The sequence below is a fragment of the Mesoplodon mirus genome (assembly GCF_964341445.2).
Source record: "Mesoplodon mirus genome assembly, chromosome: 20".
Taxonomy (NCBI): domain Eukaryota; kingdom Metazoa; phylum Chordata; class Mammalia; order Artiodactyla; family Ziphiidae; genus Mesoplodon; species Mesoplodon mirus.
Genome location: NC_138996.1, coordinates 20,383,324 through 20,397,552, shown reverse-complemented (window position 1 = coordinate 20,397,552; position 14,229 = coordinate 20,383,324). Strand labels below are relative to the sequence as shown.

The 14,229-nt window shown below is 40.7% G+C and overlaps 1 protein-coding gene and 1 long non-coding RNA gene across 2 annotated transcripts in view; one reads left to right on the top strand and one right to left on the bottom strand.

Annotated features, from left to right (window-relative positions):
- Positions 1 to 14,229, top strand: part of LOC309795948 — a 76,997-nt gene that overhangs the window by 34,821 nt on the left and 27,947 nt on the right. The window lies entirely within an intron of this gene.
- On the bottom strand, positions 1,762 to 13,020 carry TRMT9B (tRNA methyltransferase 9B (putative)). Its single transcript, XM_082608757.1, has 3 exons — positions 12,706 to 13,020; positions 8,368 to 8,541; positions 1,762 to 3,103 (listed from the first exon to the last, which is right to left on the bottom strand). Exons 1-3 carry the CDS (start codon positions 12,857 to 12,859, stop codon positions 2,070 to 2,072), a joined length of 1,362 nt encoding a protein of 453 aa, XP_082464883.1. The 5' UTR covers positions 12,860 to 13,020; the 3' UTR covers positions 1,762 to 2,069.

Genomic DNA, 14,229 nt, shown 5'->3' with positions numbered 1-14,229 from the left:
CTCATTTCCACCCGACAACCTCATCAAACGAAAATGTGATGATGCAATCTTATTTCGAAGCCAAGAGAAAGTAATAAACACCAGTACTTTTCAGATGCACATTAAAAATAATCCTTTAGGACTTCCCTGGTGGTGCAGTGGTTAAGAATCTGCCTGCCAATGTAGGGGACATGGGTTCGAGCCCTGGTCTGGGAAGATCCCACATGCCACGGAGCAACTAAGCCCGTGTGCCACAACTACTGAGCCTAAGCTCTAGAGCCTGCGAGCCACAACCACTGAGCCCGCGTGCTACAACTACTGAAGCCCACGAGCCTACAGCCCGTGCTCCGCGGCAAGAGAAGCCACCGCAATGAGAAGCCTGCGCACCACAATGAAGAGTAGCCCCTGCTCGCCGCAACTAGAGAAAGCCCATGTGCAGCAACGAAGATCCAATGAAGCCGAAAATAAATATTTTTTAAAATCCTTTAAATTTCTTTGAAAGTAGCATCATTATTTTAAGTTAGAGCACAATTACAGAAGGGAAAAATAAGCCCAACGCTAATGAAATTTTATACTATTTTAGTAATTTCAGTGGAAAACAAAACAAGAGTTGGGTTTCCTCTGGGTTTACAGTGGTCCGTACCGTAAAAAGCCTTTTGTCAAGTGTTGATTCTCTCCTCATTAAGGAACTGCCTGAAGCTGTATTCTTGGGTCAACTTTTGCTTCTCCTAATTATATCTGTGTCTCAGGATCCACGACATGGATTTAAACAGACCCACGGGGGCTTCCCTGGTGGCGCAGTGGTTGAGAGTCCGCCTGCCGATGCAGGGGACACGGGTTCGTGCCCCGGTCTGGGAAGATCCCACATGCCGCGGAGCGGCTGGGCCCGTGAGCCATGGCCACTGAGCCTGCGCGTCTGGAGCCTGTGCTCTGCAACGGGAGAGGCCACAACAGTGAGAGGCCCGCGTACCGCAAAAAAAACAAAACAAAACAAAAAACACCAGACCCATGGTTAAATGTAAACAGATGTGGTGGTCACACAGTGCCCAGCTATTCGTTTGTCTATAAAATGGCAGAAATTGAATCTTTAATTAATAGGACTTGATTCTACCTAAATCCCTAATATAACTATTAAAATGTAGTCCCTTTCAATAAGATAAATGCCCAGGTATTATTTTTAAAGATCCAACAATCAGTCCTCCACCAAGTCCAAATATCTTGTACCTTAATGATCTGTTTGTTTTGAGAACCAATAAAAAGCACTGTTTCAACCAGATTCTCATTTCCTAAGTATCCCTTCAATGCATAAGTAAAGCATCATTCCAGATGAAAACTCATTAGTCAGTCTTGGTCTTGCCATAACTGGATATTCCTGCTTCTAAGAAGGTTGGAAGAATACCACCTGGGTAACTTGCAGCAACTTCCCGGTGCCCACATACTCCACTCTCTACATGCTGACAGTGCCTTTAAAGCCTTCTGAGCACCATCAAAAACCTTATTATTTACTTATCTTGAAGCAAGTTTGCTTATCATCTAGAAAAGTTCTCAGAACCTTCTTGTCTCTCTCCACCGTCTCTCACCTTTCTGAAGACTTTAAATAGAAGCAAGGCCTTGGCAACGAAATCATTTATCACATGGTTCAAATTACATTTGTGCAGTGGTATGAGTTTACCTATTATCTTGCAGATCTAAATTATAACCAGAGAAGTAGGAATTACCCCCTTCCTATATACAAATAATGTTTTTAAAAGGTATACTTAAAAGCAGAATCTTTTGAAATCATATGTAATACTGAAAAACAGTATACATGTATTATTATAGTAATTCAGCTGTATTGAAGTTCATGTTATATTGCTTCTTCAGATCTCTTATATTAACATTTAACCACAAATACTCTTTGTCAGATGCCAAGCACTGTGCTTGTCTATAGACTAAAAAGATGATGAATTCATAGTCTCTATAGACCAAAATATAAATGGATTCAATACAGACCCAATGACGAAATTGGATGCCCATTCAGGGGACCATATCACAAACCCAGTGAGAAGAATGGGGTTCATCTTTTGGAGGAGATGTCTGAAATGATCTGATCAGTCACAACTTTCCTTCTTCTCTGCAATGATACACCAGTTGCCATGATCATTCCCAGAGCTCAGAATATGGAGCTCCGACACACTCTCCTTCAGCAGGCCATAGAGCTCGCCTTCTCGAAACACGTGGTAATAGCGCATAAAGGCACCAGAATCCAAAATGTCGGGCTGTTGTTCTTCGACAGAAATGGTGTCACCTGGGTTGGAATCTTTGGAATCAGCTGAAGAAATCCTCCTCCATATTTTACTAGCAGAAGGGGTACCCTCTTCTAAGTTACCTGCATCCATACAATTCTCCTTGGTATTGGTGCTACCCAGAAAATTCCCACCTCCATTTCTCCTCACGCCTCTTGGATGGTCTCCATTTAGGTGTTTGTGTGTGGTGGGCGCTCTCAGCCATTCCAGGTGTTCTGGAGAAGTCTCCACAAAGACTTCCTCATCTGAATTTTGCTCTCCCGTTGAAAATGGCTCTGGATGATCTAAGTCGAAACTGGAGTGTCTTGAAGGCTGGGTGGATATCGTGCTATTGGTCCAACTTTCTGTGTTTTTCAAGGGTCTCATTTTTTCAATTTGCTTCCTTAGAGTTGATTCATCCAAAGATCTAGAGGAAAACCAGGAACGAAAAGATTTCCCCAGCGTGTTATAGAATCCATTCTCTTCCTCGCCTTCCTTGGAGATATTTGCACAGCAGGTGCCAGCTAGAGCAGAGTCACAGTCCACGCTATGGGACCGCCTCGAATCACAGCACCCCTTAAAACAAACGGGACAGCGACACGCAGAGCAGGGAGGGTGGGAGGGATGGCTTCTTTCTGGATGCCCACACTGCTGCTTTCTCCCAGGCTGGCTGGATTCCGAGAGGGGCTGGGAGCACAAGGCTTTGTTCCATGGAACAAGCACGTCTTGCTTCTCAAAGTGCCGGTTCTTTTGTTCCATGGCCCAAACGTAAATCATCAGCTGGCCTCCAGGAACTAAGACCCTGGCCATTTCTTTTATTGCTCTGATTCTTCTTTGTTTAGTAGAAAAATGATGTATGACTGAAAAAGAAGAAACTAGATCTCAGTGTGTATATACACACATAAACCTACACATGTATAGGCTAGTGTTTTCCATATAAAAATGATGCATTTTTTTCCCTAAATAAAGATTTTTATTAGAATTATATCACAACTGTTTTCTGGGTTGAAGAATGGTAAAGAAAGAGGTATGCTTTCTTTTTTTAAATTTTATATTGGAGTATAGTTGATCAAAAATATTGTGTTCATTTCAGGTGTACAGCAAAGTGATTATACATATACATGTATCTATTCTTTTTCAGATTCTTTTCCTATCTAGGTTATTTATTACAGAATAGTGAGCAGAGTTCCCTGTGCTATACAATAGGTCCTTGCTGGTCATCTATCTTAAAACATGGCAGTGTGTACATGTCAATCCCGAGCTCCCTAACTGTTCCTTCTCCCCACCCTTCCCCACCCCGGTAACCAGAAGTATGTTCTCTAAATCTGTGAGTCTGTTTCTGTTTTGTAAATAAGTTCATTTGTATCATTTTTTTAAAAAAATTCTACACATAAGTGATATCACATATTTGTCTTTGACTGACTTCACTTAGTATGACGTAATTTTGACATGTAGTAATGATTGCTTATAGTTTTTAATAATGTTAATATAATATGAAATTGTTGTGTATACTTAAGAAAAAGCAGCTTATAGGTCATCATTTTAGTTGCAGTCATTGCAGAGTTAAAGTGAGAGTCAAGCAGGACTGCCTGTATCTAGTCTTAGGTGGGTTATTAGGCATATTTTTATCAAACAGTATATAGAAAGCACTAGTCTGTTAGCTTCTAGAGTTTAATCACACTGTGTCAAGAGAAAACATCAAATTATTTTTCCACACATATGCCTATCACTTATCTCAGGTAGGAAATTAGCTCTCAGGAAAGTCTGGACACTACTGCTCAGATATGAGTAGTGAGGGAACAGAGAAGATGAAACAGCTCCTGTAACCTCAGCATGATCCAGAGGTTAGCAGTGGTTTCAGGCAAATAAATCTCTTCAGTTTACCTGCCACAGAGAGGTCGTAAATGCCTAAAATGAGATGATCATATGGCTAAAGTTGTCAGAGGAAGATTATACACGAGGCATACTTTGTACTGTTCCCAGTCAGGTTTGCTTTCCTATCAGCAGGGCACAAACCCTGGCTTCTCTTACTGTACCATGCAGCAGTGCAAGAGGTATTAGGTTCAAATGCATTTAAAGAACAGGACACCAGTGTATTTTGTCCTTGATCTACCAGTGACCAGCCTTGTGATCTTTGACCAAGTACTTTACTTCGCTAGGTGTCAGGCTGTTCTCCCCAATCCCCATCCCCAAAGAAAGGGCCCTTTACAATGGTCAGTTTGAAAGCTTACACTTCTCGAAGTAGTGTCATGGTCAATGAGCTAAAAGGGGGCAGAGAAGTCAGGGCTGAGTAAAACTTAGGACAGTACTAACGTTCACATCTAGGATACTCCTGGCCGTTAATGTCCCCCATAACTTGCACCTCATTCACTCTGGAACTTCCATGGGTGCGTTTTCTAAATGCAGGTGATCCTCGTCATCTGTGGATTCTGTATCTGCAAATTTGCCTACTTGCTAAAATTGCCTTGTGACTTCAGAACTCAGTACGCTCAGCATTTTCGTAGTCATTCCTTGACATGCGTAGAACAGCCAAAAAGTTGAGCCTCCCAAGGCCCACGTTCCCAGCTGGGGTCCCGCGAGGAGATGCTCTGCCTTCCTGTCTCAGCTCTGGTGCTGTCAACAAGTGTCCTTTTCACAGCCTGTTTCGTGCCGTGTGTTTTCGCATCTTGGTGTTTTGTTGGTGGTCTCTCTGTTGACGATCCCTCACAGCCCTGCCCCAGCACTGGGTGGAAGTGCTGTCTAGGGTTCGTAAGCCGTAAGGCTGCGATGTGTCTTACAGAGAAAATATGTGAGTTAGATGAGCTCCTTTTGGGTGTTATAGTGTTGCTGGCATGAGTTCAAAATTAAATAAGTCATCTTTAAACAGAAACGCACATAAAACAAGATGACATGTTGATTAGTTGACAAAAGTATTGTGACCAGAGGCTTACAAGAACCTAATCCTGTATTATCCCTGGGAGCAATGGTTCAGTATTTGTTAATTCAGTGTTCATGGGACATTACAGAACATAATGATGGTGAATAATGAGAAGCAACTGTATTCTTGTGTTTTGGCCATTAAAAAACGCCATTAAACCAGGACTATTTTAATACAGTAATTTCTTTTTATCAGATTTATAGGTCTTCAACATTTCAGGATTCTTGGCTTCAGAAGTTGTTTTTTTTTTTAAATAGTTATTTATGTATTTGGCTGTGCCGGGTCTTAGTTGCAGCATGCAGGATCTTTAGTTGCGGCATGTGGGATCTAGTTCCCTGACCAGGGATCAAACCCGGGGCCCCTGCAGTGGGAGTGCGGAGTCTTAGCCACTGGACCACCAGGGAAGTCCCCAGAAGTTTTGTTTTTAAGGAAGAACATCTTTATATTTTTCATTCCTGAAATATTTGTTATACGATAATCCATTTTAATACCATAATTTCACCCAGGAAATATCTGAATCTTTCATATTATATTTTATATTTATATTTAACATATAATACTAAGTAACTTTTAAGCCAAATGCTTTTGAAAAAGAGAAAATTTACAAATGAAGTGTTCATTACATATAAAATGTATTATACATGCCTATGCATACATGTTCTATTAAGCAACATTGTAAATGTAACCCAAATGGGACCTAAACATATATTTATATGAATTTTATCAATGTCAGGAAACTGTGTTGAATTTTAAAGGATAAAAATGTCCCCTGTTGTTTAAAAATCATAATCACAATTTAAAGGCAAAAGTAGTACTCATTATATGTATCCTGTAGGATAGGGTGTTGAATTGAACAAGTGGGTAGGTAGAATTCAGTGACTGGACTCCAGAATCAGAAATTACACAAGATCATCTTTAAAGTCCTGTTATATCTTGGGATTTTATGATGTATTGTTATTTAATTTTTAAGGGTGTTTGTCTCATCTAACTGGAAGCATTCAGAATCTGTGGGTTTAGCATGAAGCAGAATTTTTCAACCTCAGCATTGTTGGCGTCTGTAAACAAGCTAGATGATTCTTTCTTGTGGGAGCTGGGGAGGCAGCAACTAGATGACGGCAGCACATACACATACCCAGTTTCGACAACCAAAAATGTCTCCAGACATTGACAGGCATCGCCTGAGGGTGGGGGGCAGTGTAACCGCAAGTTGAGAACCACTGGCACGAATAGTTGGTTGACACTATTTCAATAGATGAACAAATTTTTATAAAATTTTGGTCATACTATTCTTTTTTTTTTTAACATCTCTATTGGAGTATGATTGCTTTACAATGGTGTGTTAGTTTCTGCTGTATAACAAAGTGAATCAGCTCTCCAGACACATGTCATACTATTCTAAAAGTAAGCAGAAAGACTGTTTCTTTTCGTAATCTGTGAGTAGAACATAAGGAATGTATAATTAGGTATGATGCTTACCGTCTCATTACTAAGTGACATGGAAAACTATATATTTAAAACTATATTTCTTCATGTTAAGCAAGAAATGCCAACATACAGAATTCTAAATAGGGAAGTAAATATATATGGACATAGGAGAGACGGTTTATTGAAAGTTCTCATAATATAGTTCTAAATGTAAAATCTAATTGGAAATTGACTGCACCACGTTAATTATAGTTACAGTTCATAAAAACACATGCTGGGTTTCCTTCCACCTAAGGAAGCATTTTTCATTGGAAGATGGCAACCTGGTGTGCTCCATTTCCTCTGTGGGCAGGAGACTTAAACTGAAAGAAAAGAAAGACTTAACCATGTACAACATGGAGCATTTCCCTGAAGTAAGAAAGTTGGTCAGGAGCCCCATGCCTGCAACAGTGGTTCAACAGCACAGCCTCTTTGTAGGTAGCCAGCTGTATAGACTCTACAACTAAAGTAAACAATAGAAGAGCAAAAAAGTACACTTCTCTGGCCTCCCTCCAATTTCTGGTTCTTTAGGTAGCATGACCAAACCAAAAATTCTTCCTACTAAAGATTCAGAGCATTGCATAGTGTTGCTTGGTTCAACAGGAATCCCTTCTCTTAATGCTTAAAACCAAATGGACTTAACAGTTTCAAACGCAAAGAAGCAGGGCTGTCAAAGAGCAGGTTTCCATGGCAACCACCTCCTGCCCAGTCCTAACTGGTTCCAAGGTTATGGCATCCAAGCGTGCATCCCCTCACTATGCAAAGATACAGGCCCCAGCGAATGGTGGAAATACCGATTTCTCATCTATTCCAGGATGGAGCAGTCTTATTCCATATGTTTATCTGGCGGTCAGTTTTATATAGATTCACCTTGCTTTGATAAAGCTTGTTATATTCAAATACATTAATTTTTTTAAAGTGTGTTGGAGGGAATAATTTGCCCTGCAAAAGATTTTTTGCTTTGGGAAAGGATTTGCCACAAGATTTCCTTAAATAATATGATTCCCCAGCATACTTAAATATGACCAGCACACTAAGTTTCAGGACTATATGTATTGAATAAAATGACCCTTACCTGTGTATATTTCAAGCATGGATTTTTGCTGTTTCTTTTCATTTTTGGCATGTATATTTTATGGGCACACTTGTTGGGAGAATATGAGGAATGTATTCCCTAGATTTATGAACAATCTCTGGCAGTAAGAGAGCAGACTGGCACTATAAAAACAATGCAATCTGGGACCAGGTGGGACCATCTTCCCCAGCGACTTTTGTACAGTGAGTGGCAGGTTAGTGACACATCCTTCCAGTGACATTCAGTGCCTTAGTCCTGCAATATTCTGCTAATAAAGGGCACACCTGTGGCCTGGAAAAGGTAATATGACTTCTAAAGATCTACTTCACGTTGAAAGAATCTGGCTTCATTTCAGTAGAACAAAGTACTATATTCAATGAGTACAATTCCTCCAATACTTTCTTACTCGTAAGTGAAAGAAATTGGAATGAGTCATCAAAAAGAAGAAAACAACAGTTTGAGGGTTGAACTAGTTAAAACAATCGTATGTACCACCATAAGTACATTTGAACTTAGTTAAATAGTTCAGTTGCAATATTTTTAAAAATTAGACAAAATGAATTACATAGATCTTTCTACAAAGAATGGATGTTGAGTTGTGAGAGCAGCCTCAGCTAGGTAACGCTGTTCTCATGGTGAAGAGTGAATGTGTGACGGGGCTGCCTTACCTCCTATGGAGATGATGGCGTCGAAGCCCTGATCCCTAAAGGGGAGATTAAGGTTGTCACATACCATGACTTCACATCCTCTACTCCGGGCAATCTCTACCAACGGTGCACAGTAGTCACAGCCCAGGGTGTGTACCTGGCTGTTCACTTTCAGATACTTTCCAGTTCCACAACCTGTAAGAGAAAAACCTGTGTTACCCGCCATCCTTAATGGAAAGGGGAACATGGTCGGTCACTTTGTCTTATCACAGGGAATAGAAATAACTTGATACAGGCGAACCTTGGAGATGCTGCGGGTTCCATTCCAGACCACTGCAATAAAGCGAATGTCCCAATGAAGTGAGTCACATGACTCTTTTGGCTTGCCAGTGCATTTAAAAGTTACATTTACACTATACTGTGGTCTGTTCAGTGTCCAAGGGCATTATGTCTACAAAAACAATGTACATACCTTAATTTTAAAACAGTGTATTGCTAAAAAAATGTTACCCATCATCTGAGCCTTCAGCAAGTCATAATGTTTTTGCTGGTGGAGGGTTTGAAATACTGTGAGAATTACCAAAATGTGACACAGAGACACAAAGTGAGCAAATGGCGTTGGAAAAATAGCACCAATAGACTGGCTCAGTGCAGGGTTGCCACAGACCTTTAGTTGGTACAAAACACAACACAGTATCTGGGAAGTGCAATAAAATGAGGTCTGCCTGTATTAACTAACCAAGACAGAACACAACATGGATTGAAGGTACACACAAAAACAAAAAGAAAAGCCTTCAGAGAGCACATACATGATTTTATATAGAAGATAAGAGGAAACGAAAATGGGAAAAAGAAATATTATTTATTGAATATTTAATGAGGTCATGTCCATAGGGCTTTCTTAACAGGATAGCACAATCAAGAAATGTCAGCTGGCCTCCAGCAGAGAATAATAGTTCCCTAGTATCCTAGTGACAAGGTCCAGTCTCTCTATAAAAGTTACCTTCACACACATATTTCATTATGTTTAGGTCCTCATGCTCTGGGCATTTATTCTTGTGTTATCTTTCCAAACCTTCATCACTTGCTGGCTATGTAAAACAGACTACTGTCAACAACTTTTCAATGGGTATAGATAAAATAACTTACACAATAAAACAGCCCTTTCAAAAATTGAAAATTTGAATTTGAATGAAAAAAGGATTTCAGCATATTTTTATCCAATCTGTTGTCAGTGCTAGGTTTTAAATGATCTCTATTAACTCTGAATACAACTCTGACAAAGAACTATTTTTTCTTAAATAGACCATTTTTTAAAAAAATATTTGTTTATTTGGCTGCACCGGGTCTTAGTTGTGGCACACGTGATCTTTAGTTGCGGCATGCAGGATCTAGTTTCCTGACCAGGGATCGAACCCAGGCCCCCTGCATTGGGAGTCTTAACCACCGGACCACCAGGGAAGTCCCTTAAATAGACCATTTTTGACATTCACTTTCTGGTGGCAGAGACCCAAGTAATTCAAGATTTACACAGCCCAGGGGCTTCCCTGGTGGCGCAGTGGTTGAGAGTCCGCCTGCCGATGCAGGAGACACTGGTTGGTGCCCCGGTCTGGGAAGATCCCACATGCCGCGGAGCGGCTGGGCCCGTGAGCCATGGCCGCTGAGCCTGTGCGTCCGGAGCCTGTGCTCCGCAACGGGAGAGGCCACAACAGTGAGAGGCCCGTGTACTGCAAAAAAAAAAAAAGATACAAATGGGTAAAATAACATTTACTAGATATAATTATTGATTTGCACAGCGGTACTTAAAGAATATTATTTGTGCCATAATATGTAGTAGCAAAATGTAGCAAACAACATACATATCTGTTGGTATGGTGTTATTAGCATAGAAAGCTATGCAGCTTTTAATAGTTAGCAGCTCTATGAGAACAAACATGGAGTGATCTCAATATATTAAAAGAAACAAGAGCTAGGTGTATAGCAGTTTGTATAACATACTAATTTGTGTAATTGAAAAAGGGAAATCCACCCATGCACACACTTATATGCACATATACGCTTATATTTATGTGAAATACCTCAAGAAGATTATACAAGAAGCTAAAGCGAGAGGCCCACGTACTGCAAAAAAAAAAAAGCTAAGAGCATGGTGCCTCTGATGTGGGTTACTTGGTGCTGGAAGACTGGGATGAGAGAATATTTTTCACTGTACATTTTTTTGTACCTTGTTGTTAAGCCATTTAAATGGATTTCCTATCAAAAAAATTTTAAGCAATTTGTATTCCTCCCATTTTTGAACTGTTTGTTCATATGGTTTCATCATTTTGCAGGGGGGGTGTTGGTCTTTTTCATACTGGCTTTGAAGAAGGCTCCATAGAGTAAGAAAATTGTCTATTTTTCTGTCAGATATATTGCAGATATTTTTACCTAGTTTGTTTTTGGTTTTTTACTTCATTTATATATTTGTCTAGAAATTTTCCTTGTAGAACCTTTTAAATTTTATGTTGTCAAAAATGCCAACGCAATTAATCCTCATTACTCACAGACTCTGTATTTGCCTCTTCATCTAATTGCTAAAATTTATTTGCAGTGCCCAAGTCTGTACTGGCAGCGCATGCATGTAAAGCGTTAAACAGAAACACACATGAAACAAGATTAGGTATTGATCAGTTGACAAAAATATTGTGACCACAGGCTCCTAGGAACCTAATCCAGTATTTCCCCTAGGGCAATAACTCAGTATTCACTAATTCAGGGTTCACGGAAACTTTATAGAACCTAACTACTGTGGATAATGACAGTCAACTGTATTTTATTTTATGTCTTCTCCCTTTTTTTGTGTCATACATTGAGAGGCCTTTTGCTTTTGAGAATATTTTTTTTAATTATATAGTCATCATCTAGTCCTTTAATGAATTCATTTTCTTACACTTAAATCTTTGCTCCATTTGGAATTTTTGGTGTAAGGTATGAGAAAGTAGCATATATATTCTGTTGTCCCCAAACCTTTTCCTCCCAGTTGATTTAAGATTCTGGTACTTTGCTTATATTGTGAGTGGTAAGAGTTCCAAACTCACTGCATTTTATGAAACCAGATTTTTTTTTTAAGTTGACATGATAAAGATGTTTTTAAAGACTCTCCACTTCTACGTGGCATGTACCCCTTCCCCAAATTCTACATGCTCGCACCATCTTTAACAAGCCAAAAGCCCTGGGCACATCTGTTTCTCTTACCAAAATTTAGAGTGAATGTCAAATTAGACGGAACTTGTAACTGTAGACTTAACGATTCTTACGGTGCCGTATGCATGTAATTGCTAGAAAGCCGTTTTAAGTGGGCATGCTTCAAATAGGAATCCTACCATGTCTTAAAACTTAATCTTAGATCTCCTGGGCTGTGATTTACCACTTCTACATTCCAAAAGATACTGAGCCAAAGTCCTCCAAGCAAATCATTATTTGCTTGATTATGAAGATATGATCTAATTAAAGATAATGCTCTAATAATAAGACCCCTAAGGAATAGTTAAGGGACAGGATCCATGAGATTCATAAGAGGTTATAGGACCTCTTCTATAATCTCACAATTCTGGCTCTTCTTTAGAAGGCGTGAGAGCTACTCAGCGTGAGCCACCAAAACACTGTATTCACGAATGTGAATGTCTCTAAGTTTATTATTTTTTTAAATCATTCAGTGTTTTTTAAAGTATTTTTTAAATTAATTAATTAATTTTTTGGCTGTGTTGGGTCTTCGTTGCTGCGTGAGGGCTTTCTCTAGTTGCAGCGAGCGGGGGCTACTCTTCGTTGTGGTGCGCAGTCTTCTCATCGTGGTGGCTTCTCTTGTTGCAGAGCACGGGCTCTAGGCGCGCGGGCTTCAGTGGGCTCAGTAGTTGTGGCTTGCGGGCTCTAGCACACAGGCTCAGTAGCTGTGGCGCATGGGCTTAGTTGCTCCGCGGCATGTGAGACTTCCCGGACCAGGGCTCGAACCCGTGTCCCCTGCACTGGCAGGCGGATTCTTAACCACTGCGCCACCAGGGAAGTCCACTCTGAATTTAAAATGGTCAGTTTCACAAGCGGCCATTTCAATCCTGATTTATTCAAGCAACGTCAGGTTGATTTTTGTGGGAGGATGTGCACGAAGGCTCTGAAAAAATTGCCACTGTCTATATGTAGATTTGAGGGACTTTTCTACTTTCTGGCTTGACTGTATGAATTTCTGCTATAAAGTGAATATTCCAGGTGCTGACATGCCAAGGACACAATTTCAGACTTCTGGTTAGAACAGAAATGAAAAATGAATCTGAAAAGGAAAGGCATGATGGAATATATTTCAGATTACGTGGCACCGCCCCGGGTTACCTATGTCAGCGATGAGGCTGCCAGGCTTCTGGTCCTGGAGGAACTGGCGGACACGAGGCCAGGCTTTGCTCTGCAAGTCGCTGAAGTAAGGAGCGGTGCTCTCATACACATCGTGCACGTGCTGTTTCTCCAGCTGTGCAGCTGCATGATCCATCCTGGGGAAAACAGGGCCACACCAAGGAACGCAGTTCAGAGTAGGCACCAGAGATGGCTGATGGGGATGCAGATTTCCTAAAATTGGGAACTCACAACTGCCAAGATTGTGCTGCTTTTATACTTTTTTTTTTTTCTGGCCATGCCATGCGGCATGTGGGATCTTACTTCCCTGACCAGGGATCAGACCCACAGCCCCTGCACTGGAAGCACGGAGCCTTAACCACTGGACCACCAGGGAACTCCCTGTTTTTATACTTTCTTATAAGCTGCAAAGAACACAGCCTTCACTGGAACCTCACCAGAGTTGTCAGAAGGCTAGCAAATGCATCCTTCTTACCTGCACATCTTCAGAAAACAGTCATTTGGGAATGAGCGAATTATAGTATGTTTCTCTGAAAGATCAATTCTTAATTTTGGAAGCATACACAAAGGTCTTAGCAAAGGTTCACTTTGGATAAAATCGTTCTATCGGATGCTAAATAGATTGTAAAATTTCATAGCACGTCGTTCAGCACTCCAATCCAATCACAAAGCCCAACTGATTCTACCTTTTTAATTTTTTTGGATTCCAACCATTTCTCTATATCCTACTGATTCTGTTTTAGAAAAGGTCCTCATTTCTTGCCTGAATTGCTTCAACAGGCTGTGAACAGTTTTTTGTTTGTTTGTTTGTTTGTTTGCCCTTCAATCCCTTTCCTTCAATTATGCCACAATTGTTTTTCTGTAACACAAGTCTTACTGTGTTGCTTCCTATCTTAGACTTCTTTAAAGGCATTTTATAGCTTGTCTGATCAAGTTCAGGTATCTCAGGGGGCATACAAGGCTCTTTTTGATCCGGCCTCCATTTTCCTCTTGAAGCCATTTCTCACCGCCCTTCCCCAGCATCAGATGCACCTGTAATACTCAGTGATCGTGGCTTCTCAGGCATGACACAGCCCATGTCATCCGGGGGCTGGACGGTTGCTGTGCATTACCAGGCGAACTCCTGTTCATCCTTGGCATAGGCATCGCCTCCTCCAGGAAGACTTCCCTGACTTCCATGCAGGATAAGGGCAATCAGAAAGGAGTGGGCAAAGTACAAGAGCAGCTCTTAGAGGCCTCTGCTTATTTGGGGTTTGATCTTTTAATTATTGTCTTGTGGCATGTGAGTGAGGAGTAGTATCCCAGGGAAGGGCTCAGAATGTGGCTTTTTACCAACCAATATGAAAGTATTATTAATCTCTGAAGAACCCATTTGACCCTACTCGTGCATACCAGCTAGCTCAGTCCTGCCCCTTGTACTCCTGTTGCATCCCATGCATCCTCTACAGATTACCAAGGACTGTAACAGTCTGTTAGATATTTTTCTCTAGCACTGGCTGGAAGATC